Consider the following 25,531-nt stretch of genomic DNA (forward strand, 5'->3'; position numbering starts at 1 on the left):
TAATATTCTTTCTTAAATAACCTGTAAACCAAAGATAAGAAATATATTCTCATTGACAACAAGCCAGAATAAAAAGCAATGGCACCCGAGTAAACAATGTCAGGGATGCAGGATATTTAATAATAGCTTAACTCCTTGTCCTTAACTTCTTGTCATATATGCAAAATGTTGCTTAAAGATTGATGTTTACAGTCATTTGTCACCTGCACAGCTCTTAAAAAATCGTCAACAATGGTTCTGTGGTCAGAGACCCACCACTGATGAATGTTGTGGAAGGACAAGTCTATACGGCAATGGTCAAAAGCCAATCCGCACCAAGAGCCCTTCGAGCTTCAAGTGTGGCTCGGCTTGACCCACCATTCTTTACCTTTAAGATCCACGGAAGACAAGCGCCCAGGCTTTGGGCAGTCTTTGCACCGAAGTGGTTTAACGAACTCCCCCTGGGTGTCCGAACACCAGAGTCGCTCACTGTCTTCAAGCACAGACTGAAGATCCACCTTTTCCAAGAGTACTCGGGTGAAGTGTACTGTGGTCTCCATACTGGCTTTTGTGTTTAGTAGTATTTAAGCTTTGAGGGATCGATTGGATCCTAGTTTATATAAAGTAGCTAAAGGTATTTTCTGAGTAAACAGTGAAGCACCTGGAGAAGTCACTCTGGAGAAGAGTGTCTGCTAAATGCCTTGTAAATGTAATGTAAATGTAAGCAAGCACCAACAGCATTGGAGTAGTAACTTCCTGTTAGGTGTAATAGAATGTTTGGCAGTGTTGTGTAACGATTGTCCAGCCCCTCAGACCACTGATGCAAAACATGTGGGCAGAGCATGGATGAGTCAATTAGAGAGGTTCTTCAGGAGCGTGTTGTGGTCGCCAACAAGGGACGGCATTAAGTCTGGTGTCTCTTCAGAGCTGAGAGCTGGAAAGTTGGGATGTAATGTACAAGTCATTGAGATGATTAGGGAAAGTCTGTATGGCCTCAGGGTAGAATCTTTAGAGGATAGTGACAGAGGACAAGTCCTTGGAAGTAAAATACTGTTCCAGTTTATTCTTGGGATGGGACACATCACTTTATCTTCCTGATCTCGGTTTTTCAGTGTTGTTCCACAGAGGCAGAAGTCAGTTGCCTCTGGGAGATTACCGCAGCTTTTAGGCAATGCATCACAGAGGCTTTAGTCAGGCGCTGGTTCTGTGCTAGTCTCTCTCAACACCCGAGCTGCCCGCTTTCCGTCCGCTCACCCGTTCAGGAATTCCAGGAATCCCCCCGTTTCTCGATGTCATCTGTGGGATAAAGAGAGAGCCGCTTGGTCTGTGAGCAGCTTTGTTCTGAGGCCAGCAGCCTCCCATGATGATTACCCATAAAAAAAAACAACATTTCTGTTTCTAGAATAATGGATCAGGTTAAGAAACTCTGGGGAGTTGTGCATGTGTGTGTGTGTGTGTGTTAGTGTTGAGAGAATGAACTAGAATCTTTTAAGCTACAGATTGGCCATACTGTTTCATGGCCCATTAGAGTATCAGCACTCATCAGCACTCTTTTTTCCCCCTTTGTCATTACACACACTTGGACATAATGATGTTTTAACACTTGTTTATGTCAATCTTCTAGGACATGTGCAGACATACATCATAACTAAAATTAACAAATCAGAAATTAGCTATTAGTTTTTAATATAACATTTAAATACAAAGGATCTTAAAAAAGTGAGCTAAATCTTGCTGGTAATGCAATCTGTCTTCTATCAATTCCAGCAAAAAGAAAGCTAAAAGCCTTAGGCCTTTTTTAAATGATTTGGTAAACATTACAATCAGATCACCAATCAGATCACAGCAGAAAAAAAAACTGTATTTCTCAGTCATGATGCACTAATAATATTAAAATAATATGTACATCAACTGGAGAAAGACATGAAACCTACTCCTAGACTAAAAAAAGGTGCTACACATGATTTTTTTGAGTGATGCCATAGAAGAACCACTTTTGACTCCATAAAGAACCATGTTTGTCATAGAGATGTGTAAGTGTGAAGAACCTTTAAAAGAGCCAAAAAGCTTTCTCTGGATGCAAAGGTTCTACTTACATTTCTATTCCAAACATGGAACATGGTTCTTTGCTCAAATGTGTTTAGAAAGGAAAGAAAGAGTGTCTGGAATCAGATCACTAATCAGATCACAGCATAAAAAAAAAGTGTATTTCTCAGTCATGATTCACTAACAATTAAAATTAAAATGATATGTAAATCAATTTGGCAGCCCATAATCCAAATAGAAACCAATTTAGTTGAAATAAATGGCTCTTAAGTTGTTTACAAACCAAACATACTTGAAGACTGCAAAGAAAACATGAAGCACACACAGACCAGAAGTCCAGACAGACTAATGAAAACATGCGATGCCCCTGTCTGGGAGAAAAAGCCCACTTTTACTTCTACTAGATAACAGAACAGTGTCTTATTAACATATTGCAGGCCTCACAGAGACTAAGAGAACTGACCGTTCTAGATCTATCCGAATGGCTCTGTACACGGTTTCTGCTACTGATGTAACAACTAATCTGATATCCATCTGAGCATGGCTCCTTCGGTGTCCTGAGGGGTGACTTTCAACACCAGGCTAATTACAAATAAATGCTTTGTCTCTTGAGTTGGAGTCAGTTTCTTTATTCGATTACAGCAGCTGTTTATGGACTTCAGTTCAACATTTATAGTGTGGATGAGCCAAAAGATAAGCCTATTATTTAACTCAGAAACTGGCACATGGTAACAACCTCTATTTCGCTCTTACACACAAGTATGAACAGGAACACTTGCACAAATACACACATGATTAAAACTGAAGACATCTTCACTCACGTGCGATCGCATGCAGAAATACTGTATGCCCATAAAACACAAACCTACAATGACTTTTGAACCTGCAAATTTAAAGCAGAAAGCTTCCTGTGGTATTTTGAACCAGGAAAAGAGATATGTGCTCACATGACTCTGATATCAAACACTCATACCAATAAACATTTATATTGGGTCACTTAAGCATTACATATATACTATCATCAGTAAAGAGAAATCCTAAATAGAAAAAATATCTGAGTTAAAGACTGTAGCCTGATTTAATTTCACTATTTCATTGAAATTGTAGTATTTCTACTAGTATTTCAAGTTATAAAATAGTTTTCTGGTTTGTAGGTACTCGCCAGTTTTGCACATGCTGTTCTAAAAGGGCACTGCACAAGAAGATACCATTCATTACTGGAGAAAGAAATGAAACCTACTCCTAGACTCTAAAACATAAAGGTGCTACACATGATTGTTTGAGTGATGCCATGGAAGAACCACTTTTGGTTCCATAAAGAACCATGTTTGTCATAGAGATGTGTAAGTGTGAAGAACCTTTAAAAGAGCCAAAAAGCTTTCTCTGGATGCAAAGGTTCTACTTACATTTCTATTCCAAATATGGTTCTTTATGGAACCAAAAGTGGTCTCACATTGCTCGAATGTGTTTAGAAAGGAAAAAAGAGAGTGTCTTGAATCAGATCACCAATCAGATCACAGCAGAAAAAAAACAATCAGGCCAATCCGTCATATGAGCAATTCCACTAGCCAATCAGATTACAGAGAAGAAACTTCAACTAGTCAATCAATATCACAATGGGGAAACTAAAATAGTACTGGAAGGAAAAACAATCAGCCAATCAGATCACAGGAGGAAACATTCAACTTACCAATTTGAGGTATGAGGGATAATTCAACCAGCTATTTAAAGTACAGGAGGGAAATTAAGTGCTAACCAATCAGATCACAGAAGAAAAAATAAATTAGGCCAATCCGATAATCAAACAAACAATTCCACAAGCCAATCATATTACAGAAACTTTAACTAGCTAATCAAGATCATGGTGGGGAAAACTAAACTAGTCCTGGAGGGGAGAATTATTCTAGCCAATCAGCATACAAGAGGGATCATTTAACTAATCAACCACAGTGTATGAAGGATCATTCAACCAGCCAATCAAAGTAGAGGAGGGGGAAAAAAATCACCAAAGGAAAAATAAATTAGGCCAATCTGATGAAATGAACTAAAATTTGCCCTAGCCAAACTGAAACTTCAACTAGCCAATCAAGATCACAGTGGGGAACAGTTAATGAGCCAAACAGAGTACTAGAGTCTTTTTATTGGATAAGATTAGGCATTATTCTTTAACTTGACTCGAGTGGCACTGAAATCACATGATTTAAAAAAAAAAATATTTACTGGACATGTTTTGAACCATTGTTAAATGTGGAGCGAAGCATATGTCTCTGGACGGTTTTCTGCAGTAGCTGAAATCCGGATGAGGCTGCAGAGCTGCTATTTAGGGGTGCAGGGTGGGCTGTTGATGGGGAGGGTTATGCTCGCCCTGTAGGTGGCTCTGGTTCAACCATGAATCATTTAATGGTGTTGTGTGGTTGGAGATTATGTGATATCTGCTGCAGTGTCTGCTGCAGTGAAGCTAATCCACTCCTCAGAGAGTTCTGTAGGCATGGCTCAACTTGTGATCACTGTACTAGTGTATGCGATTAGGTATTTTGCCCCTATCTGAACCTCTATAGAGCTAAATATCATATGTGAACCAAGAGCTGCACTGAACCCCATCAGTTATAGCCAGAGAGGCAGAAAGCGAGGAGGCTCTCAGCCTCCACCTAAAAACAAACCCACTGTAGATTAAAGCAGCTCAAACATGTGCTCAACATTCTCTCCTGACTGACTGCATTTGCCTTTGTGGGATCATCACAACAACCTTCCACAGAGCTCAGTTTAATGCACTGCTAAATGTTCTGTTCATCTTATAAGTTGGACGGACTTCTCAGTTAAATGGTTGGGAACATGTTAGGAGCAGGTTAGGGATAACTGATTATTTGGTTGCTTTAAACATTTGGTAAGTGCCCCCCCGATATAGTGACCTACTTCATGGCAAGTTATGATGGCATGTGGTTAGACACAGAGCCACAGTATTCAGGTGTCAGCACCCAGCCAATCTAGCTTCCAGCAAACCGCTTTTCAGCCAGAGGAACCAAATATCACTGGCATGAACCACAGAGGCTCCATACCTAAACCATTGCATCACTTACTCACTCACACACACACACTGCAGTGTTTCTCCTAAAATGCATTTCATTACAGGGTATCCAGTATCTAATAATAACTACAACACCGGTTGGAGCGCTGTGTAAAATGTAAATAACAACAGAATGCAAGGATGTGAAGATCAGGAAAAGCCCGACAAGATATCAGTTGTTGAAGCTGAGAAATTTTGTATTTGACAAATATTTATTTGCGACCAAAAATATTCAACCTTCCAAAAAAGAACTAGACCTTTAATGCTTTAAATTACATCTTAATCAGTTGAATACAGCAAAGACAATGCATCATCTGAAATCTTAGCATTTTAATTTGGCCAATACTGCCACAATTATTCAACCCCTATTTAATATTGCCTGAGAGAGCACAATTGGCTTTGTTCTCTCCCCACATCACTTCAGTGTGATGCTGGCTGGCATTGGAATTTGCTAGCTGAAGAATCAGAGCTGGGTACTCCGTGCTTTCCTTCCTGAGCTCATTGCCCAGGGACGATGCATCGGTGGCAGTTCAAAAAAAAAGACAATGGCTGGTTACACCTGTGTTGGAGGAGGCATGTGTCGGTCCTCGGCCTTCAAGTGTCTGGAGCATTGCATGTGATGGGGGAACCAAGCAGTCTGCTTTAACATACATTCATACAAGAATGGGTGGTTCTAAAGAGCTCACTGAATTTCACTGTATGCCTCTGAATGGCAGTAACATGTGAATAAAACTGTGCCTGGAGCTCATTGGCATAGGTTTCCATCACCAAACACAATGTCAAGCACCGAATGGAGTTGTGAAATGGGGAAATGGGGTGTTCCGTGGAGTGACGAATCAGGCTTCTCTATATGGCAGACTGATGAACGAGTCATCAGTGGGTTCGGCGAATGCATTGTGTCAAGTGAGGTGCAGGAGGGATAATGCAACAGGGTTGTTTTTCAGGGGTTGGTCTAGGTCTTAGTTTCAGTGAAGTAAAATGTTAATGCTTCAGCATACTGAGACATTTTGCACAACTGTATGCTTTCAACCTGGTGTAATCAGTTTGGGGAAGGCCTTTTTTTCTGCTGCAGCATTACTGTGCAAAGTAAAGCAAAGTCAAGTCCATAAAGGCATGGTTGGGTAAGTATGGTGCGGAAGAACTTGCCTGGCCCACAAAGAGATCAGACCTCAACCCCATCGAATACCTTTGGGACAAACTAGAATGAAGACTGCAAGCCAGGCCCCTTTCCACTGAGGCTCAACCTCAGTGCTCGCAAATGCTTTTTGGATGAATGAACTTCCCATGGACACACACTAAAATCTGTAGAAGCTGTTATAACTGCCAAGGGGGACAAACTCCATAATAATGCCTATGGTTTGATGTGCACGTTTCCCAATACTTTTGTCCATATAGGTGTATAAACACCACCCAACTGTAGTAAAGAAAAGCACATGGTGCACATGGATATTTGCCAAGAGAGCTATGTTTTACAGTCAAACTCCAAATTATGTCAATTGATGTCATCCAGACTGCAAGAGTGAATCAATAAACACTCTTTCCATTGTTGTAGTATGTTTTTATTCAGTTCTATGCACCTCAATTCTCTTTAGAACTCTTTTAAAAGAGTAGTTAGGACAGGGCCATGTATACCACAGTGTTGCATTACCTCTTCTTCTAATAACACATTCTAATGTAAATGTTTGGGAACTGAGGACACCAATTGCTCTAGATTTCCAGTTCTTACTTGGATTGCAGCTGCTTAGCCATTCACAGTCTCCACTGTAGTGTTTTCAATGGGTGACAGGTCTGGACTGTATGTGGGCTAGTTTACCACCCAAACACCTAGTTATGGATCCATGTTGCTATAAAAAGCCACTGTCCACAACCTGTAAATATAACCTGTATATTCTGTGGTGTCTTTCCAGATATCCAAGTTACCCATACCATGTGCACTAATGTACTCCCAGACCATCACAGATGCTGGTTTTCGAACTCTTGATAAGTTGATAAGGTGTTTGGTCCCTCTCCTTATGTTACTGACCTGCTGCCAGTGAACCTAATTAGTTGTAAAATGTTCCTTAGCTTATTTAGCCATACACAACTTTTCCCAGTCTATTCTTACCCTTGTTCCAACATTTATGAAGCATGTTACCCACATCAAATTTCAAATTAGTATATCTTTTTATAATAAAATTTATATTAAAAAAACAATATAATTCAATAAAAAAAAACAGAAAATATGGGTTTATATGATTGACACATCATAACATTACATTTTTAGTTACTTTAGCATAGTTTATAGTTAGTTTAGTATCATCTTTCTGGGAAATGGGGTTATACTTAAAAAATGGCTTACCCTGATAAAACTTGATATCAAACCAATTATTTTTATATAGAGAGGCTTAAAATGAAAAGCTGATTATACACTAATGATGAAGCACATAACGATCAGCTAGTAACAGCAGGGTCTGGGTTGACGTGTTGGATAGGGGGAAAGATGAGCAGGCGTGAAAACCTGGGTCAAATCATTATGGCCAGATGACTGAACGGGTGCATATCTGAAATGGCAAGGCTTACAGGTGCTTCCGATTAACAGTGGTAAGCACTTGTCAACGGAGGCCCAGCAACCACAAACCAGTAAGATGGTGTGGGACTCATTTATGTTCGAGGGGAAATTAAACCTAACCCATCTGGGTAGAACTGACTAAAGGGCCACACTGATGCCAGATCATAAAATATTTAACCATGATTACAGGAGGTATGTGTCACAATACATGGTGTACATGAGTCTGTGCAGCCTGTGCAGTCAATGTTTTGGCACCACAAACAGACCAATACGTAAAGTGGCACCAAGCCACAATGTAGAGCCATTGCCAGCCTGTTAACCTTAGAAATGGGGAAACATGAAGTACTACAGTGGAAACATCCGAGCCTTGATGCAGAGGGACTGCGGGACCAAGGCGTGGCTGGTCGTGGAAACATCCGAGACGTGATGTAGCTTAAAAAAAGAAAAGGAGGAAATAATCAAAGAAATCAAACAGCATTTTTAGCCCTATTTACAGACATAGAATAGCTAGAGCCTAAGGCATCTTCGAGCTTGCCAGGTCATTAGTTCAGTCTTGGGTTATTCCTGCAGCCCAACACCACCCAGGTGATTAAAACTAAGGGTTAGGTCACTCTACCCAGTAGTGGTGTCCAAACATCCAGAGTGACTCGGAGAATCTTCTGAGCTTTAATTTCCCCATCTGTGTCTAGAGGGGATACTGGACCCGGGCGACTGTTCCAAAGTAGTCATAAGTTCAGCTGGCACTATGTGGGGGACTGGTCTAGTGGGCCTCTATCTGCATGGGGGTAAAGGGATATGTAGTCATGGAAGCCTGGTTTCAACACAGGCTCTGTGCGTGCCTGAAAATAACCAAGCAAAGAGCAGGCTACTGATTGTTCCTGGACAAACACAGATTATGAGCCCACCATATGTGCACGGATAGAGGCATGTACAGTAAAACGATCCTCATTTAACGGCAGCTCAGGCCACTGTGAACACAATGCACATCTTTACTGCTCAATCCCACCAAACATAGCTATGCTCAGAGGGATCTGCCCACCTATTTAGCCACACCACTGTGGCTTTAAGCTGCTACATGCTCCCCTCTTCTCTAGCTTTCATATACAAACTCTATTAAATATAGCGCAGTGATTTCATGGGTGGGTGAAGAGGGGAAAGTGCTGCTTTATAAACTCTGGGATGCCCACATGATGCCAACAACTGAGAAGACGAGGAAGGAGAGCAATTCTTTGAACAGGTCAGTGGGAGTGTGTTGAACTCGAGTTAGTGAAGTTATTGGACGCTGCATAATTCTGAGTAGAGTTTTCTTAAAGGGGGATTGTACTGAATTTCAACATTTATGCATATTTTAGTCAAAGTTAAAAGGCAAACAAAAGTTATCTGGAGTGGTTTTATGAGACATAGTCTACAGTAGATAAACCTAGACTGAGAGAAACATACTGATTTCTTTACAATGGTGGAGAGAGGAGCCAAGGGTCGCAACTCCATCAGTGCAAAAGCAACAAGTAGTTGTTTCCACTGTTTGTAAACAACTGAATTTCATTTATTGTGCAAAATGACCAGTGGGCCTCAAATCTCTTGCAGAAGTACTGAAACAGCTGGGATAATTAATCTGTTTTTACTAACTTTAACATCTAGACAATATCAGACGGTTTCGTTCTTGCCCAGGCTTTTGCTGCAGATTATTTCAGTATTTTGGTTTTGGGAGGGTCTCCATTTAGTCTTCTTGTAAGGATGTGCAATGCATGCTCAGTCTGGCCAAACGTTCCACTTTTTTCTCCACTCAAATAAGGTCCCTTTGTTGTGTTGTGGGCATGTTTTGTATTAGACTGCCTGTTAGGGGGGGGGGGGTCCTTTTTTTTTCTAAATTGGCAAACAGAATCTATGTAGACTTTTGACAAAAAAAAAGCAGCCATGCAAGCCCAAACCATGACACTACCTCCACCATGTTTGACCAATGAGCTTGTATGTTTTGGATCAGGAGCAGATTCTTCCTTAACGGCTTATATAAAGCAGTACTACGGTATTCAACCTTTTCCACAGCTACCTTTCTCCATTCCTTACCCTTTCAATGACTTTCCTTGAGGACATCCTGGTGTTATAAGTACATAGAACATCAGTCCAGGACTATTTGATTCTGATTCTTAGTGCAGGTGAGGGATTTGCATTTTGAATTGTGGCTTCAGTATTTTTGAAAGGTGGCTTTAATTATTTTATAAACATACATGCGTTTCAGGCCATCAGCTTGTCTGAGGCATCAGTGTAGCAGTCAAATATTGATGTAGGAGCACTTCCGATGTGTGGTTCCCATCACCACCACTGTAAACAACTCTGGCCAAGTTATCATTCATAATTAGTGAATTTATTATTTAATTATGTTGCAACATTTCCAAAAAATATTTGCATTTTTAGTTATTCTTGAACAGACACTAGATGTCCAAATGTTTGCAAACACCCCTTGTAATTAATGCATTCAGCTACTTTATGCTGGAACCACTGCTGACACAAAACACACGCGCACACACACATACATAGACACACAGCTTGTCTAGCCCCCGTAGAGTATTGCCAATAGTTAAACATGCACCTACTGGCACCATGCCTAATGCCGGGTATGGACCAGAGGGGTACAAAGCCCCCCAGCATTGAGCTGTGGACCAGTGGAACTGTTTTCTTTCTCCAGGGCTGAGGTAGGGTGGTACATTCTTGCTGAATGCAATTAAATCCTCAAAGCTATGCACCAAAATCTAGCAGTACAGACAGTTACCCCAAGGAAAAAAAATAAAATAAATAATAATCAGAAAGAATAAGCAAGTATCCCAATACTTTGTCCATACAGTGAGACACAAAGGTTTACAGAAAACCAAAAGTAGTATAATACTGACTGATCATAAAATACAAGGTATGTTTTAAAAGGCTACAGTGGTTACTTTAGAATTGGGCGCAACAATGGAAAGAAGTGGACAACGAAGTCTCGCAAGCGCACTGAAGAACAGAGCCATTAAGCATCCAGATCACATCAAACCTAAGCCAAACGTCAAAGAGGAGGGCAAGTATTAGCTACATTACATTACTGTAATAAGTGTGTCGAGATGTGTATGATTATTTGTGTGCATCTGTTAGAGCTCACTCACCATAAACACAGAGGGCTGCAATCTAACACACTGTGTTCTGTTGCGCCACAGAGGAACTGGATAGTAAAGCAATGGCCGGAGAGGCGATGGAGAGGAGAAAAGCTTGGGAGCCGAGCGTATTCTACTCATTAGGACTGGAAACGTTCTGCTTTGCAGGGCATGAGATCAGCATCCGGGAATCAATGGACACATATGGTGCTCTCATCTGGCCCGGGGTGAGAAGTGACGCGTGCAGATGACTGAAATGACTGAAACAGGTTTGGTTCTCATTAAGATGACGAACATCAATTACAATGTGTTCAGGCGGTGGCTCTCTGCAACTACATAGAGAAGAACCGTGAGGAATTCAATCTGCTGGATAAGGCAGTGCTGGAGATTGGAGCAGGAACAGGGTTGGTGTCTATTGTGGCCAGTTTAATGGGTAAGGCGGCTTAAAGGAATACTTCAGTGTTTTGATACATAACCACTATTTACCATATCTGTAGTGCATAGGCTGCGTCCCAACTGCAATCTACACACTAACACTATTAAGTATAGAGTACATACTAATCTTAATTATGCAGATTTGGCAGGTTAGTACACAAAAATAGTAATGTACTAACAGGAAGCGATGCTATGCCAACATACAGCATTCACTTATCATTATCCGTCTTTTTTGCTGATTATTCCCCCACCCCCAGACATAAGTAGATAGTGCATTGCATCATAACCACACTTAGAAATTGACCAGATCTAAGTGTACATCGTAGAAATTTGAGTATACTCCATTTTGACACATTTATTACATACTCCACGCTCAAAACTAGTTAGTATTACTAATTAATATGCAGTTGGGACGCATCCATAGTTTTTCATGACAATAGACTGACATAACTGGTACAGGTGCGGAAAGAAAAAGTGAACTTTCAAGATTTTATCTTGAAAATTGTAGTGTATTCAGGTGCACTCACCAACTAACAGAGAGAAGAACTTACTAAAAAAAAATTTACATTACCTTATCTCTGACTGGCCCATAAAAATTTAATTCTGGATCTGAGAGCAGACATAATATTCTGTTGTGCTGCTTGGAAAAGTGAAGTGATTCTCCCTCATAAATCTTTGCTTGCAGCAGAACTCCCCCATCCCAACATTACAAACATTTGTGATTAAAACAAAAACCCCAAAAGGAGGAGGGGCCTGAAACGCTGCATCACTTGTCCACTAATTCCGATTATATAAATGTATTTTGATTTAAGAGGTTTTCTAGTCTTATGTAGATACGGGGAGATGGTCAGATATGGCAAATACAGAATATACTGAAAACATATAGAGCATCCTGCTCAGAGAGATTAAGAACCCTCTAAGTGAGGAATAGTTGCTTGTTTGAGCTTCTCAATGTTGCATTGCTTTTAGGGGCGTGGGTTACCGCCACAGATCTGCCAGACATCCTGGACAACCTGAGCTTTAACCTCTCACGCAACACACGAGGCCGCTGCAGGTACACACCGCAGGTGGCCCAGCTGACCTGGGGGGACGCACTTGCCCAAAACTTCCCCAGCTCCATCTACAACTACGACTACATCCTCTGTGCAGATGTCGTGTACCACCATGACTGCCTGGACGAGCTGCTTGTCACCATGAAGCACTTCTGCAGGCCTGGCACGACCCTGCTCTGGGCCAACAAGGTCAGACATGGAGGCTGGGGGGAAAAAAGTGGGTGGGGAGCTCCAGTTAGAAAAAGAAAATCATGCTCACCTCCTCTAGCCAACTTCTAACTTACATGAATCGTTCAAGCACACAAATACCAGATGAATAACCCAAGGCTAGGCAAACGGGGACTGGCTGCACAATGCTGCTTAACGCTAACTGGCCCAGTTTACATTTTGTTAATTATTAGAACTATTAGTATTTTTTTTTTAGGTAAGCTATTACCATGTAAGCCAGTTATCTTCCAGCTGGTGTAACATATATGCAAATCACCATTCCTAATTTCCAGTCAAACCACCTTTATGTAAAGTTTTGTGTGCCCATGCAGAGCTTCCTTTTCCAGCTTCCTTTCTGTTAGAGAGACATGCTTTCTGATTTTGCAGAAATCCACACAGATGTTTGCACACCTCCAAAGCTCCAAAAGTCTTTGACATTTTTCAGCTTCTGACCACCCAAGTAATTTCAAACCCATCCAAAGATGCTGTGGTCCGGACTGAAAATAGCAACAGCTTTAGCAGTTTAACTCGCAAAATGTCCTTTATCGTCAGCCCCAGATCCTTTGAGACACACAGCATCAGGTTGGCATCTCAAAGCAGAAGGATGCGCTTGTGGCTTTGTTTTGCAGACCTGAAACGACAATGGACCTTGATTTTTGCTTCTCACTCTCTCAAATATGAAAATGTTGTTGCCCTCACAGGCTTTGCACAATTGTTCAGAGCCCCCCTTTGCCATCTTTTTATCATTTTTGTATTGCAGTTTTTCATTTAAGTGTTTTTTCACTTCTTATATCTACAGTCATCAAAAATATCTCCTAAAAAGAAATAACTTGTACTTAATGGCCATTTTGACTGGAAACGGCATAAAGAAAGGTTGGTCTCCAACTGTTGCACAGTACTGTATATACCATCTCCATGAAAGTAAACTAGGCCAGAAATCCATTACTGAGCTACATCTCTCTGGGTTTAACGCTTTGTTGATCACATCAGCCTACCTGTGCTTTGTTGGCAAGTTCACTGATTGGTCGCCTTGGTCTGATTTCTGTTAGATCCGTTTCCAGTCCGATCTGCATTTCATTGACAACTTCAAGGCAACCTTCAACTGCACACTGCTAGCAGAGATCCCAGAGGAGGAGGTGAGAATCTACCGGGCCACGGCCCTAGAGTGAGACAGAAGAGAAGATACCAAGAGCAAGAACCAGAAACACATGATCACGTTCAAGATCAGACAGAACGCCTCCTCACTACAGTGGGCTGGAAGTAGATACAGAAAATAGAAAAGTGTGTGTGGTGTCACCGTTAGGAAATGTCCTTCAGCTCTGGATTATGACATTCCTGACATTGGTACATAAAGTATACCCTCCAAACAAGAGATTCTTAATGCCTGGTGTCACACGTTTACGCTGTATGATAAGCAATGCTGTGGGATAGTAAACATTATATTCACATCTGTTTATGCCTCTAATGATTCAAATGCCAATAAATATTTTTTTTATTATCTGCTATGTCTGAAAATATTAAAACTATGAAGAACCAACAACTCTGCTTCTGTCAAGGTTGACTCTCAGACTCCTACTGCCACCTGCTGGCCATGCATGCTAAGATCAGGTTAAAAGAGGACAATATGATGGACCTGGGTAAGCTTTAGGATATACAGCAGAACAACCAATGAGAGGTATCTTCATGAGAAAAACATCATTTGTAGGAGTTTACAGCATGACGGAACATGGGCCTCTTTATAATGCTTAAACCATCCTGATGACACTCTCCTTTCAACACTGTGGCATTTTAGATTTCTGTGCTGCCAACAAACTACATTGAGGAAAACCACACCATGATGAATGCAGAGTATTCACATCTTTGGCAACAGCCTTTTGTGAGCAGGGAGCCTTTCAGAAACCTCACACTCACTTTTACAGGTACCAGAATCCAGAAACACTCAGTAAATAAATAAATAAATAAATCTGTATAAAAGGTTTATTGTAATTAGTACTATTACATAAAATGCCACAAATAAACACATTGAGATTTTTTTTAAAACATTATATTTTAATTTCCAAACTTATATTATTAGGTTACAGAAAAAAAGTTACCTTTGTGGAGTCAGTACAACAGTTTCTTTTTTTCTTTTTGAAGATTTTCAAGGGGAGCCCGAACAGACCTGTATCCCACACTGGGATACACATGAATAATCATACATACTCCGTAGTGTTACTGACCTGGAGAGGAGGATTCTACAAACTAATTTTCAGAGGTTCAGATACGTTACGCAAACAAAGTACCTCGATTTCCTATAAATTTCAGCGGGTAATAAAGTTTCTCAGATTCCTGATGCCAGTCAGTTGTAAAACGCAAAGAGGGAACAACAGAAGACGTTCACCTCTAAAGCTCAAACGAGAGAGAAAACAAAAAGTGGCTGTTCAAAAGAACTCCCTAAAACAGCTGCCCACAGAATAACAGGAAGCCAAACACACACACACACACACGCACGCACGCACGCACACACATACACACAGGGAGAAAATCTACAAAAAAAGCCATTAATTGCACCCAATCATACGAAAAAAGTGTCCGTAGATCCAAAGACCTGCCCCAACGGGGCAAAATGGCAGCTGGCTGTGCAGATTCTTGGAGTCAAGGAGGCAGCCATCTTGAATCCTCAGAATGTGAATGGAGCCAGCACTTTTCCAGGAAATAAAAATACAAATCAAAAATGAGCCTAACTATTTCACACAGAGCTCAAACTACACATTCTCCAGCAGCAGGTGGAGGGCTGGACGAGAGGGACAGGGTTTCCAATGAGTTGTGCTAATCCGAGCGGAGGCCGTATGGCAGAGCGCTGCTACTTCAAAGTGACTCCCCTTAAAAGTCCTTCTGGTGAACACTAGACCCCGCAGGATCAAAAGATCTGCGCTAGCACCAAACGCAGTGTCGTGAGTTAACAGGAAAAGCCATACAGCAGAAAGAGCAGGATGAAAACAACTCACCCCTTTAAAGTCCATGCTCTTCAATGCCCGTATCAGAGATAAAAAGAGAAAGAAACTAGAAGGTGTGCTAGAAGAAGGGGAGAGAAAGGGCTTGCGTGACTGATATATCCCTTGAAGACCGCCGCTGGAAGAATTGCAGACAACGAAGAGGATGCGAGAGTTAGTCGTCGTCGTCGTTCTCATCGTATTCCTCGTCGTCGTCGTCATCCCCCATATAAGAGACTGGGGTTTCCACCCGAGAACCACTGTAGTGCGAGTCGTTGGAGCTGGAGGCCATCGTACCGTCTGCCCCGCTGTCACTGGACACAGAGGAGGAGAAACATGTACAGATATTAACATTTAAAACACGGTCAAGCAAAAAACATCTGGAATAGCCAAATGTCAGGAAGGTCCCTCTTCAACTGTGTCTTTTTGCATCCAGGATGGAGGGTTTAGATGAGCTTTTACGTTGTATTTCCACCTTCCATTTTCACGGTCAACATACCGCCTTGTTCACTTTACAGTCAAAACGTTCCCACAACGGAACACGTGTTCATCTGCTATAGGCCACGTGAAGGAGGCGCCATTTTGATGCACTGTTCATTATTACGCACACTGCACTCTTTTCTTACACTAACAATGTCGCTGTCTGCTCATAGAGTTGCGGCTTGCCTCTGACAGAGCAGACTAGAGAACAAAATAGTGTGACTGCTAACATTTGGCTATGTTCATTAACAGTAACAAGCACAGGCGTATACAATTATTATAAACATATTCATATATTGTACGACTCAGTAGGGACTTCTACATTAGGCACCGCCTTTTAGCATTCACAACACAAGTAACTCTGCACCAGCATTACAGAGGGACCATTTGGCGTCACAAATGCACCTATCGCCATTAATAAGTCCTGTCATTTAACCCTATACATATACACACCCCCATACACTCCATCAACATCAAATTTGTCTTCCTGTACCTATGCAATATTGCCAAATAGCATTCCTTCTCTAAAAGACGCAGAGATACGCTAGTACACATATATAACCCCAAGCCAGGCAACTGTAACGCCCTTCTGGCTGGATGCATACGTAAATCAATAATCAAGTTTCAACTAGTTCAGAATGCAGCAGCTAGTGTGTCCATCAGAACCAGAAAATATGATTTTATTACTCTTAATTCTGCATCAATTATAAAAACCATTAACTGATGTATAAATCTCTCAATGGTTGGGTGGCACAATACCTTAAGGACTTTACAGACTCTAAAGTGAATAAACATTAATATTAGCTTGGTGCCGACACTGCAACTGACTATGCAGCGGGAGGAGATTAAGAAACGGCTGCATTTTCATTTTCACTTGAAATATTGACTGAAAATCTCTGCTTAAGTTGTACAGGTTTAACAAAACATGCAGGACATACTCTACTATACTTATACTCTACTACTATATTATGCCTATATCAGGCTTTTGCTGAAATTGATCAAACTAATGCCCCCCCCCCTCCCCAAACCCCACCCACTTAAGACAGTCACGAAGAATAGTGATCAATAACACAAAATCAACACCCAGAGCCCTTTCCTTCAGTGCTGAAGGGTAAAACACACCCTACAATGTAAAGCTCATTTTGAATGATCCCAAACATCATACACAGCCTTAAGCCACCTTCTACTGCATGTGATTCGAGTTCAGTTATCAATTACCAGTTAATAATTAAGGTCAAATGTAATGCCACTGTAGGGTCAACCATCCAATTTCCCAACCACTGCTTGTTAGCTGAATTCCCCCAGCTCCCCTACTCCCCTCAATTCCTACACACTCATCTGTGGTTAGGAATGAAAAAGTAAGAGAAATTAGGGGGAGATGTAGCAAATGTTTCTAGATGCAACACATATGTCCAGCTTCTCTCCCAATTCTGTTGATCCTCAACTCTACAATACACAGAACATCAGACTTACCTGCCGACATGATAGCGACCCCCATTAGCGGATGATGCCCCCATCATGTAGACATTACTGATCGGACCCTGGGCCATCTCTGCAATGCAAATCAAAAGCAGGTTATGGTATGGTATTTCAAATGCAAGCTACCATGACAAAAGACATTAAAGCATTTTAAATATATTTTAAGCAAAATTAATGTATTGTTTGTTTTGTGTGTTTTAGACTGAAAAAGGGAATAGAACACCATGCAAACATTTGGGCACTCAAAGATTTAAACTCTACTACTAATCTACTAGTAGATACCATTTTCCAGGATCTCAGACATTAAATGGGCTCATCAGGGCTATGGCTTCCTCAAAATTATCATTAGGAAAGGCTATGTGATTAAAATTAAGATTATTATAAACACTCCAGGGATATCCTGTTTTCTGGTAGCTGTTTCCTTAGTTTATTAAGAAGAACAGTGAATGTCAAGTTAAGGCCTGGACTTGGAGAACATTTAGAAAATGACTCAAAGCATTTCTAGAAGGCTTTTCTAAAACCCGTTTGACTGCAGAAGACCTTCAGGAAGATTTAGCAGACAGTGTAGTGGCATCAGAAGAAATTACTACAATATTCAGTGTCAGATTTTTTCAAAGGAATCTAAACAAGCCTGATGCATTCTGGAAACAAGATCCAATGAAGCGATGACGACGAAAATAGAAATAGATGCAGGCGCAATGAGAAAAGATTTCTTCAACTGTTAAGAACTGTTGCAGTCAGAGGGTGGTTTCTAAAGCATGATAATCCTAAATTCACCTGAAAATTCACATTGGACTACATCCAGAGCCCCAGGCTATGTCCCCTCAGGTAAACATTATTAGATTAAACAAATAGCACACCTCACTAGAGAAAGATGATCCAAGAATTGCAAAGAACTGGAATTAGTATAGTATTAACAAGGGGAGTGGACCAAGAGGGGGGTGGTAGTAAGTAAGGACTTAGGGTGGTAATCAAACTTTTGCTTCAAGCCATTTCACTTTTTTATTATTTTGAAACTATAAAACCTGGAAATAAAGTAATCTTGCTTAAAACATGAAAATAAATGTGTCAGCTTTAACTTAATGCTATTTGGACATCAGGTCACTTTTACTTTAGCCATTTAGAAATGTTGGCCAGAGGTGCCCAAATCTTTGAATGCTACTGTACATATCCATGCCAGCAGGGAGCAATCCAGCTGTTTTTCCTCCCCTCGTCTTAAACAATAAACAAACATTGTCTGACCTGTGACATATGGTTCCAGTGCTTTGGGCACCAGGCTCCTGGCAACTTTTAGGTCTTCTGCAGAGCACTTGCCCACCTCCAACCCACACGCCATGCCCATGCGCTTCAATACTTCGATGTCATCGTGGATCTCAAACATACTGTCGAAGTTAAAAAGGTACTCAAACCTGCACAACAACACAGGAGAGGAGAAGAATGAGGGTGAGAATGAAGGTGTAAACAACAAACAAACAAACAAACAGCAACATATCCTTTCACCACTGAGACAGGAACCCCCAGAGTATCATATAGGGAACTCAAGGTAAATTAAGATACATGCTCAAGTAATAACAGTCAGTAATCACAAACACCTCACTTTATGGTCACTTAGTGCTAAGTCCATATGTACATTCTACAGAACCATAGCTCATGAAGGAAAATACATCTAGACACACTAACAGAAGAGCGTTTTTACTTGTCATTGGAGATGCTGCAGTCGATGACCGTTTTCTTGCTGGTGTTTATGATGATAAAAGGCAGGTGAATGACTGAATTGTCTGCTGGCGGCCTGTTTGTTTGCTGCTCTGTCTGACGGTTACGCTGCACAAGGTTCTTGAAGGCAATTTGCTGCACACAGACATTACAATACACAACACATTAACATTCAATCACAGACAGGAATAGTCCACACTTTTCAAAGCAAACATGCACACCCTCAATTTGCTACCTGTAAAATGAGTTCTTGGAGCTGTGACTGTTTTTGCTTGATTCTCTCCAAACGTCTTTGTCTCTCCACCTAGAGGACAAAAAATTGCAGCACTCACAAAAGCAACATATTCAAAATTGTCATCTTCCATTGACAAAAATATTGCAAAACTGTTAAATGTACTTTCTCCAAAAGATGCTGAGCAGCTAGTGCATCAAATCAAATGTATGCGTAGAAATGTAGGTCACAAAGCAGCTTTAGAGAATCAGCAATCAGTAAAAAGACAAGAAATCAATAACATAAGAAGACATGAAAACCCAAGACCCCCACTGAGCAAGCCACTGGCAACAACGACAAGGAAAAACTCTCTTGGAGCTGAAGAAAGAAACCTTGGGAGGAACAACAAATGCTCACAAATAGTGCATGAATTCATAACCAAGCTCCAACTGGTTCGGAAGCAGCAGCTAAAGTTTTCACCAGAAATAGAGCATTTGACCACATTAGCACTATCCCCATTGCCCTACACTGGTTACTTGTTAAATTCCGCATTGGTTATAAAACACTCCTACTGACGCAGAAAACTTTCAATGGTTTGGTCCCGCAGAATCTTTGCAAACTCATTAAAACCTACAACCCCATCACAGACACTTTGTTTGCCGGCCTATTGTAAGTTCAGTGAATAAGAAAAGCAATGCAGGGGGAAGAGCTTTCTCTCTTAAAGTTTCCCAGTATAAAGGTCCTTTAAAGCCCTAAAACAGGTATGAATTGGGTAGGTCTCAGACGATTACTGAAACAAATGCTGAGCTCAGACCTAAAAGAAAACCCAAACCCACCTCCAGGTTCTGACACTCCTGGGCCGAGTTGGTGGGGAGCCCAATCCACTTGATCTCTTTCTTCTCCTTTGAGATTATGTTCATGGCCATCAGTACATTCAGGGCATCATACACACGCCGCCGGATGTTCTTCTGATCATACACATGCTGGAGAAAACCGAAGAAAGGGAGCACACTTCAAATATAATATATATTTTCCCTCACTGACAAGACAAGACTCAATACCACAGTAACATCCACAAACACAACGTCACATTATAACATAATAATATTGTAGGCATACAATTTTGAGTATTGTCTATTTTAAGCCTGATCTAGTTCAGACATGTTTTTACTATTTTAGCAGAGTGCCCTCTGGTGTCCTCCAGGCACTATTAACAGACATTAAGCACAGCCCACAGCAGAGAGTAGCTTCCTCAGAAGATAGAAGAAAAAAAAAAAAAATCATGACGTTGTAAAGTCTGCAGTGTGGAACTACTTTACAGTGGAACATGAAAACGGCACAATAGTTCAAAGTGTGCACCATTATACTCACACTCACTAGATTTCACCACACCAAATTGTTGAGGACACCCCTTTTAAGGGGTGCTTTCAGCTATTTTAGGATGCCACAGCATTGGTGGCACAGCTTGTCTGGTCCCTGTAGAGAAGTATTGCCAATAGAATAGAACTCCCTGGAGCAGATAGACATGAGCCTACTGGCACCATGCCTAATGTTAGGTGTGGGCTAGAGAGGTATAAAACCCCTAACCCTTGCCTACATTTTATAGCATTTGTGACATGAAGATCAGCTCGAAATTGGCCAATACTTTACATAAGGTGCTTAAACTAGAACATTTTATATAAATGTGGATTGGGACATCCCTATAATATTAGTTATAATGTAATAATTAATTACATTAATACAACTATAATTACATTATAATGGCATTATGCTAGAATTATAAACTACTTGTAAACCTCTTATCCAGAGAGACTCAACTGAATCATGTTTCAGAGGTAGGTGAATAAGGACCCAAGGACCAAATACTGGTACAGAGTGGTATCCAGCCCAGGCTGGGAGAGAGAATGTCTACAGGGCTGTGGTGTTACACTACACTATACGTTCTACAGTGATTTCTGGATTGTTTCCTAAAGAATGATCAGATAATCTGAGAATAAAATACAGCATAAGGCTGTTCAATGGTTTGAAAGACAATATAGCAGTGAAATGACTCGAATGAATGAATGAGTAAATAAACAAACACACACACACACTAACCGCTTCATTTGGGGAGATGTGATTGTCACCAGAGCTGAATTCAGCCACTAGTTCATCTGCTACTTCGTTGTATGTGGTGACACCCTTCCTTTGTACCTTCTCACAAACCTTCATAGAGAAATGCCTCAGACCTTTCCCATTCTTATCCCCTTTCTTACTCCTCTTCCTGTGGACAGAGTATTAACACATCAGCTAGGAAAGACCAATCATTAAACCAGACAGAGAGGGATCTCTTCGACCTCAACGCTGTCAAACTAAATTACAGCCTGATAAACTTGTATGTATGTGTGTGTGTGTGTGTGTGTAAGCTTCAGTGTTGGCTCACCCTGAGGACCATGGGGAGGCATCAGGGGGCTGGCTCTGAGTGATAAACTGAGAACTGGGCGTGTGGGGGCTGTTCATAAGGAGCACGTTGGAGCCACTCGGCCTCTGAGGCGTACCAATGACCTGTACAGAATACAAGAGTCAGACACAGACACAACTGAAAAATGCAGACAGGAAATGTTCATTTGCAGGAATCAATGGTTTTATTCTCATGATAGAAAACAGCACTCCATTCTGAAAAGAAGTAATCCTGATTTATCCTCTCTCCAAATACCAGTATTATTCAGTTGTGTTGATTTGAGACCATTGCCCTGTTATGTACTTACCATCTGTGGTGCAATGTTGACATTGGAAGGACCCAGCGTTTTTGGCAACAGTTGTTTTCCCACTCCAACTGACTGTGGATGTACCGTCACTAAAGACAAAACTCCTAAAGGGTACAATTCAGTTAAAATATGTAGGGCAAGGTTCTTCAACTCCAGTTCTGGACTCGGACTGTCCAGTACTGCTTAGTGATTTCCCAGCTCAAACACACTTCATTCAACTAGTGGGTACATCTTAGAGCTGGGCAATATGACGATATTTTATTGTATCAGGATCAATTTTGTTAGTGATAATATGCTTCTAAGCATATTGAGGATACTGTTGGTGCTTAATAAACACTGATCAGCTGCAGGTTTTATTACAAACAGTGTAATTACAAGAAGAGCAGCAGACGTTGAATGAAAATCACTCTATTTGGTACAGGAGAGTTTCTGAGTAGTAGTTTTTAAGAATCTGTCACTACTGATGTTTTTAGTCTGTGATTACATGTAGTGAGAAATATTGTGTACGACGAAAAAAAATATTTAAATATCATGATATAGTATTTTTACCATATCGCCCAGCCCTAGTACATCTGAGCTGGAAAATCCCCACTGTGCTGGACAATGGCCTTCTAAGACCAGAATTCAATAACCCTGTAGTAACCCATATAGTGCATAATGGCTAGGCACACTGCAATTTCTCCCCAGCACCTGGCCCTGTCCCAGAAAGCAAGGCAGTGGATAATTTTACCAAGCCTTATCACCTATACATGCTGTGTACACCAGACCTGCTCCAGGGTGGGTAAAGTTCAGGACTATGGTTAATAAACTGCTCCTATAACGAATAAACCCAACCAGCCGCTTTCAGCTCATGTTCATTGGGAAATTTCTTCAGGTCATGAGCTGTTATGTTGCATTAACATGTATGTCATGTCTGGATCGCATGGATACACTTCGGGCAGATTGTGGTTAAGCTTTTCTGAACAATGTGTTGTTAGCATAAACAGATGACATTTGATTTTTGCTGCCAATTTGGTTTTGATGTTGCGTAAAAAAAAGTTATTCAAAACATCAAGAGTTCCTGTTCTGCTTCTGGGAACTAACTGTAAACATTGTTAGTCAACAATTAATACCAAGATGTGATATATTAAAAGAATCATCTGCAGTGGAGGACGATTATCCTCAAACCTGCTAGTCAGCACTCAATGATTATATCCATTTCTGATTATGTAATTGTATGTAGATTAATAACATTCTGAATGTTACTGTGATACCGAGGATATTGTCAGTACTTAAAAAACACTGACCAACTGTATGTTTCATCAAAAAAGAGAATAAGACCCTTAGCATAATGACAGTCAGTGCAGAACATCTGAAATTAAAATGACTGAACTGAGAGTTTGTAAAAAATAGTTTTTAAATATCTGGCATCATTACTTATTTTACTTACTTATTTTGTATATGTGAAAATGGAGGAGTGATGCATATCATGTATTGTATATTTAAGTGCCAGAGCTGCCATCTGTAACTGTTTGCAGACGTTCCATTTCCACTGCTCTGAATGTGGTCGAGAGCATCTCTGGCCTCCGAATGTGGTTGGAGTGATCTGATCGTAACCCCTATCTTAATGTATTCTGTGAGTGTTTGCCCTTGGATTTTTAAGTACCAGATAAAATCCAAATATAATCCAAATCACCAAAATCTAAAATCTAAGCCGATGCAAGGTCTAAACAGCCTATGAATGAAAATTTGACATCTGCTGCAAACATGATTAGCTAGTTATCCTAAACACCAGACATTAATTCGGAACTATGTAAACCTGAGAGGTCTCGAAGCCCTGGAAGACCACCCCCATCAAACACAAACATGAACATCATCTTATCCATGAACATCTAGCAACACTGCCCACCTTTGCCGGGGCTCAGATTCTGGTCTATGAAAACCTTCAGCTCCCCATTGGCCTCAATCAGATCAGCCTATGGAGAGGAAGGAACAGAATGAGGACATGCTCGGTCTCATTGCTCATACCAATGAACAGGCGCTCACGTGCAACCAAAAGCAGAAATAAAACACTTACATCTTTGGCCATGATCCTTGGGGAAGAGGAGCAAAGGCTGGGTCTAACTGGAGAATCAGAGCCAAATGTTCACAAAGGAGTATTCCTGCAAAAGAAACACAAGAGAGCTTTTGGCACAAAGGTTTGTCAGTGCTGTAACCGAGGTTACAGGCAAACATTTGCTTCAAATTGGTGCAGAATGGACAATTTCAGCCACAATCATCTACAACCTCTATAATAAACACAGCCAGGTTTATCCAAATCAACACGTAAGCACCTTATAAGCACGGTATATAGACTGGCTGCAGTCTGAAGAGCATGACTGTAGGAGCACGTTTGCTCTGACAACCTGGGCTGTTCTCAAAATGAGGGGGCTAGCTACATTACAGCAGGCCTCAGTCTGCTTTCACAACTCGGCACAAATCCGCTACATCTAGCTACGTGACTGAGTGCTACCCATACCAAAATGTGGACGCTTACAGCATTTCTTATTTTGGAGGGGTTTCGCTCCATCCATGTAATCCACCAGGCACCAGGCACCAGGCTCTCCCAAAAACTGGAGATGATTAAACCACACATTTCTCTCATATTTACCAAAAAACATCACAGGGTCTGAGCACAGCCACCCAAACCAAGCCCTGATATACATATGTGACCATTCTTGTCGTGCTAGATAACTTATTTCACCCAGAAAGTAGCTCATTTCTACAGGCTGGCGTTCAGACAGTCCCTTAAGTTCTAAAAGACTGCGAAAATGCCGCCGATCTGCGGGCTGCTAGCTAACAGGGCTATACGTCTTTCGTATAATCTGCACGAAAAGCCTAAAAAGTCAACAAACAGGGCCAGGCAGTGCACAGCATGTTAGCACTGAGTTAGCTCGTGCTAGCTAGCTGGTCCTGAAACACGTTGTTTTGTAGCGAAACCGTCATTTAGAGGCAAAACAACGCGGGATCCGTTCAAAACAAGGCGCCTATCTGTCCGTGCAGAGCTCTGAGAGCAGGCTGGAGCTACACCGGACTTTTAAAAGTGAAGTATGAAAACTTTCCACTGAACTTAAAGTCAATACTGTCTTGTATACCATACCTTCTTGGGTCCTGGGGTTTTGTTGGCATAGCTCACTAGCCTAGCTAGCTTTAAGGATAGAGGAAGAGGAGGTCTGAAAGCCCCTCTCACAACAGGAAACAAAAAACTCCAATAATATTCATATAAAAGTTTGTGCTGGTAATAAAATGCCTTGTCGTGTGACTGACCATCGCAAACGCCTCTGGCCCACGACGAGGGTCAGGGAAAGCTTATTTTGTACTAGCCAGCTAACTTGCATCAACAAAATGGATGCGAGCACAAGCAAGACAGCAGCTGCTTATCGACACTGAGTTTATTCACATGGACGAGTCTCCTTTCTCTCTGCGAAACGAGCTGCTAAAGCTGAGAAAAACGTGCT

At 41.1% G+C, this 25,531-nt stretch overlaps 3 protein-coding genes across 11 annotated transcripts in view; 2 read left to right on the forward strand and 1 right to left on the reverse strand.

Moving 5' to 3' along the window:
* The window catches only part of tfdp1a (transcription factor Dp-1, a), a 26,597-nt gene continuing 1,066 nt past the window's right edge, over positions 1-25,531 (reverse strand). The window contains exons 2-15 of one of the 9 annotated variants that reach the window (XR_011980034.1): positions 24,112-24,196; positions 23,944-24,010; positions 22,056-22,159; positions 21,731-21,852; positions 21,406-21,571; positions 20,145-20,291; positions 19,333-19,401; positions 19,081-19,232; positions 18,627-18,793; positions 17,379-17,457; positions 14,547-15,739; positions 13,449-13,613; positions 10,772-13,084; positions 1-1,275 (exon numbers count right to left, since the gene is read on the reverse strand). Coding sequence is in view for 1 of the 9 variants with exons in the window: in XM_072686164.1 (XP_072542265.1) it covers positions 15,601-15,739; positions 17,379-17,457; positions 18,627-18,793; positions 19,081-19,232; positions 19,333-19,401; positions 20,145-20,291; positions 21,406-21,571; positions 21,731-21,852; positions 22,056-22,159; positions 23,944-24,010; positions 24,112-24,123 (1,224 nt within the window). In the remaining 8 variants the exon portion in view is untranslated. Of the gene's footprint in view, positions 1,276-9,599; positions 13,085-13,448; positions 13,614-14,360; positions 15,740-17,378; positions 17,458-18,626; positions 18,794-19,080; positions 19,233-19,332; positions 19,402-20,144; positions 20,292-21,405; positions 21,572-21,730; positions 21,853-22,055; positions 22,160-23,943; positions 24,011-24,111; positions 24,197-24,570; positions 24,582-25,173; positions 25,321-25,531 lie in introns of those variants that run through there. The other 8 variants (XR_011980035.1, XR_011980033.1, XR_011980032.1 and 5 more) reach the window with 8 other exon arrangements.
* Positions 10,769-13,622, forward strand: mettl21cb (methyltransferase 21C, AARS1 lysine b). Its single transcript, XM_072686169.1, has 4 exons — positions 10,769-10,986; positions 11,075-11,192; positions 12,164-12,435; positions 13,503-13,622. Exons 1-4 carry the CDS (start codon positions 10,843-10,845, stop codon positions 13,620-13,622), a joined length of 654 nt encoding a protein of 217 aa, XP_072542270.1. The 5' UTR covers positions 10,769-10,842.
* The window catches only part of dcun1d2a (DCN1, defective in cullin neddylation 1, domain containing 2a), an 8,123-nt gene continuing 7,644 nt past the window's right edge, over positions 25,053-25,531 (forward strand). The window contains exon 1 of the mRNA XM_072686168.1: positions 25,053-25,121. The gene's annotated coding sequence lies outside the window, so the exon portion shown is untranslated. The remainder of the gene's footprint in view (positions 25,122-25,531) is intronic.

The sequence above is a fragment of the Salminus brasiliensis genome, chromosome 8 (genome assembly GCF_030463535.1).
Source record: "Salminus brasiliensis chromosome 8, fSalBra1.hap2, whole genome shotgun sequence".
NCBI classification, from domain to species: Eukaryota; Metazoa; Chordata; class Actinopteri; order Characiformes; family Bryconidae; genus Salminus; species Salminus brasiliensis.

Excerpts from the sequence above, each read along its gene's own strand:
- mettl21cb (XM_072686169.1), top strand. The coding sequence starts at position 10,843 with ATGGCCGGAGAGGCGATGGAGAGGAGAAAAGCTTGGGAGCCGAGCGTA. Across the intron at positions 10,987-11,074 it reads GTGCTCTCATCTGGCCCGGG|GCGGTGGCTCTCTGCAACTA; the intron begins GTGAGAAGTGAC and ends CAATGTGTTCAG. Across the intron at positions 12,436-13,502 it reads CCCTGCTCTGGGCCAACAAG|ATCCGTTTCCAGTCCGATCT; the intron begins GTCAGACATGGA and ends GATTTCTGTTAG.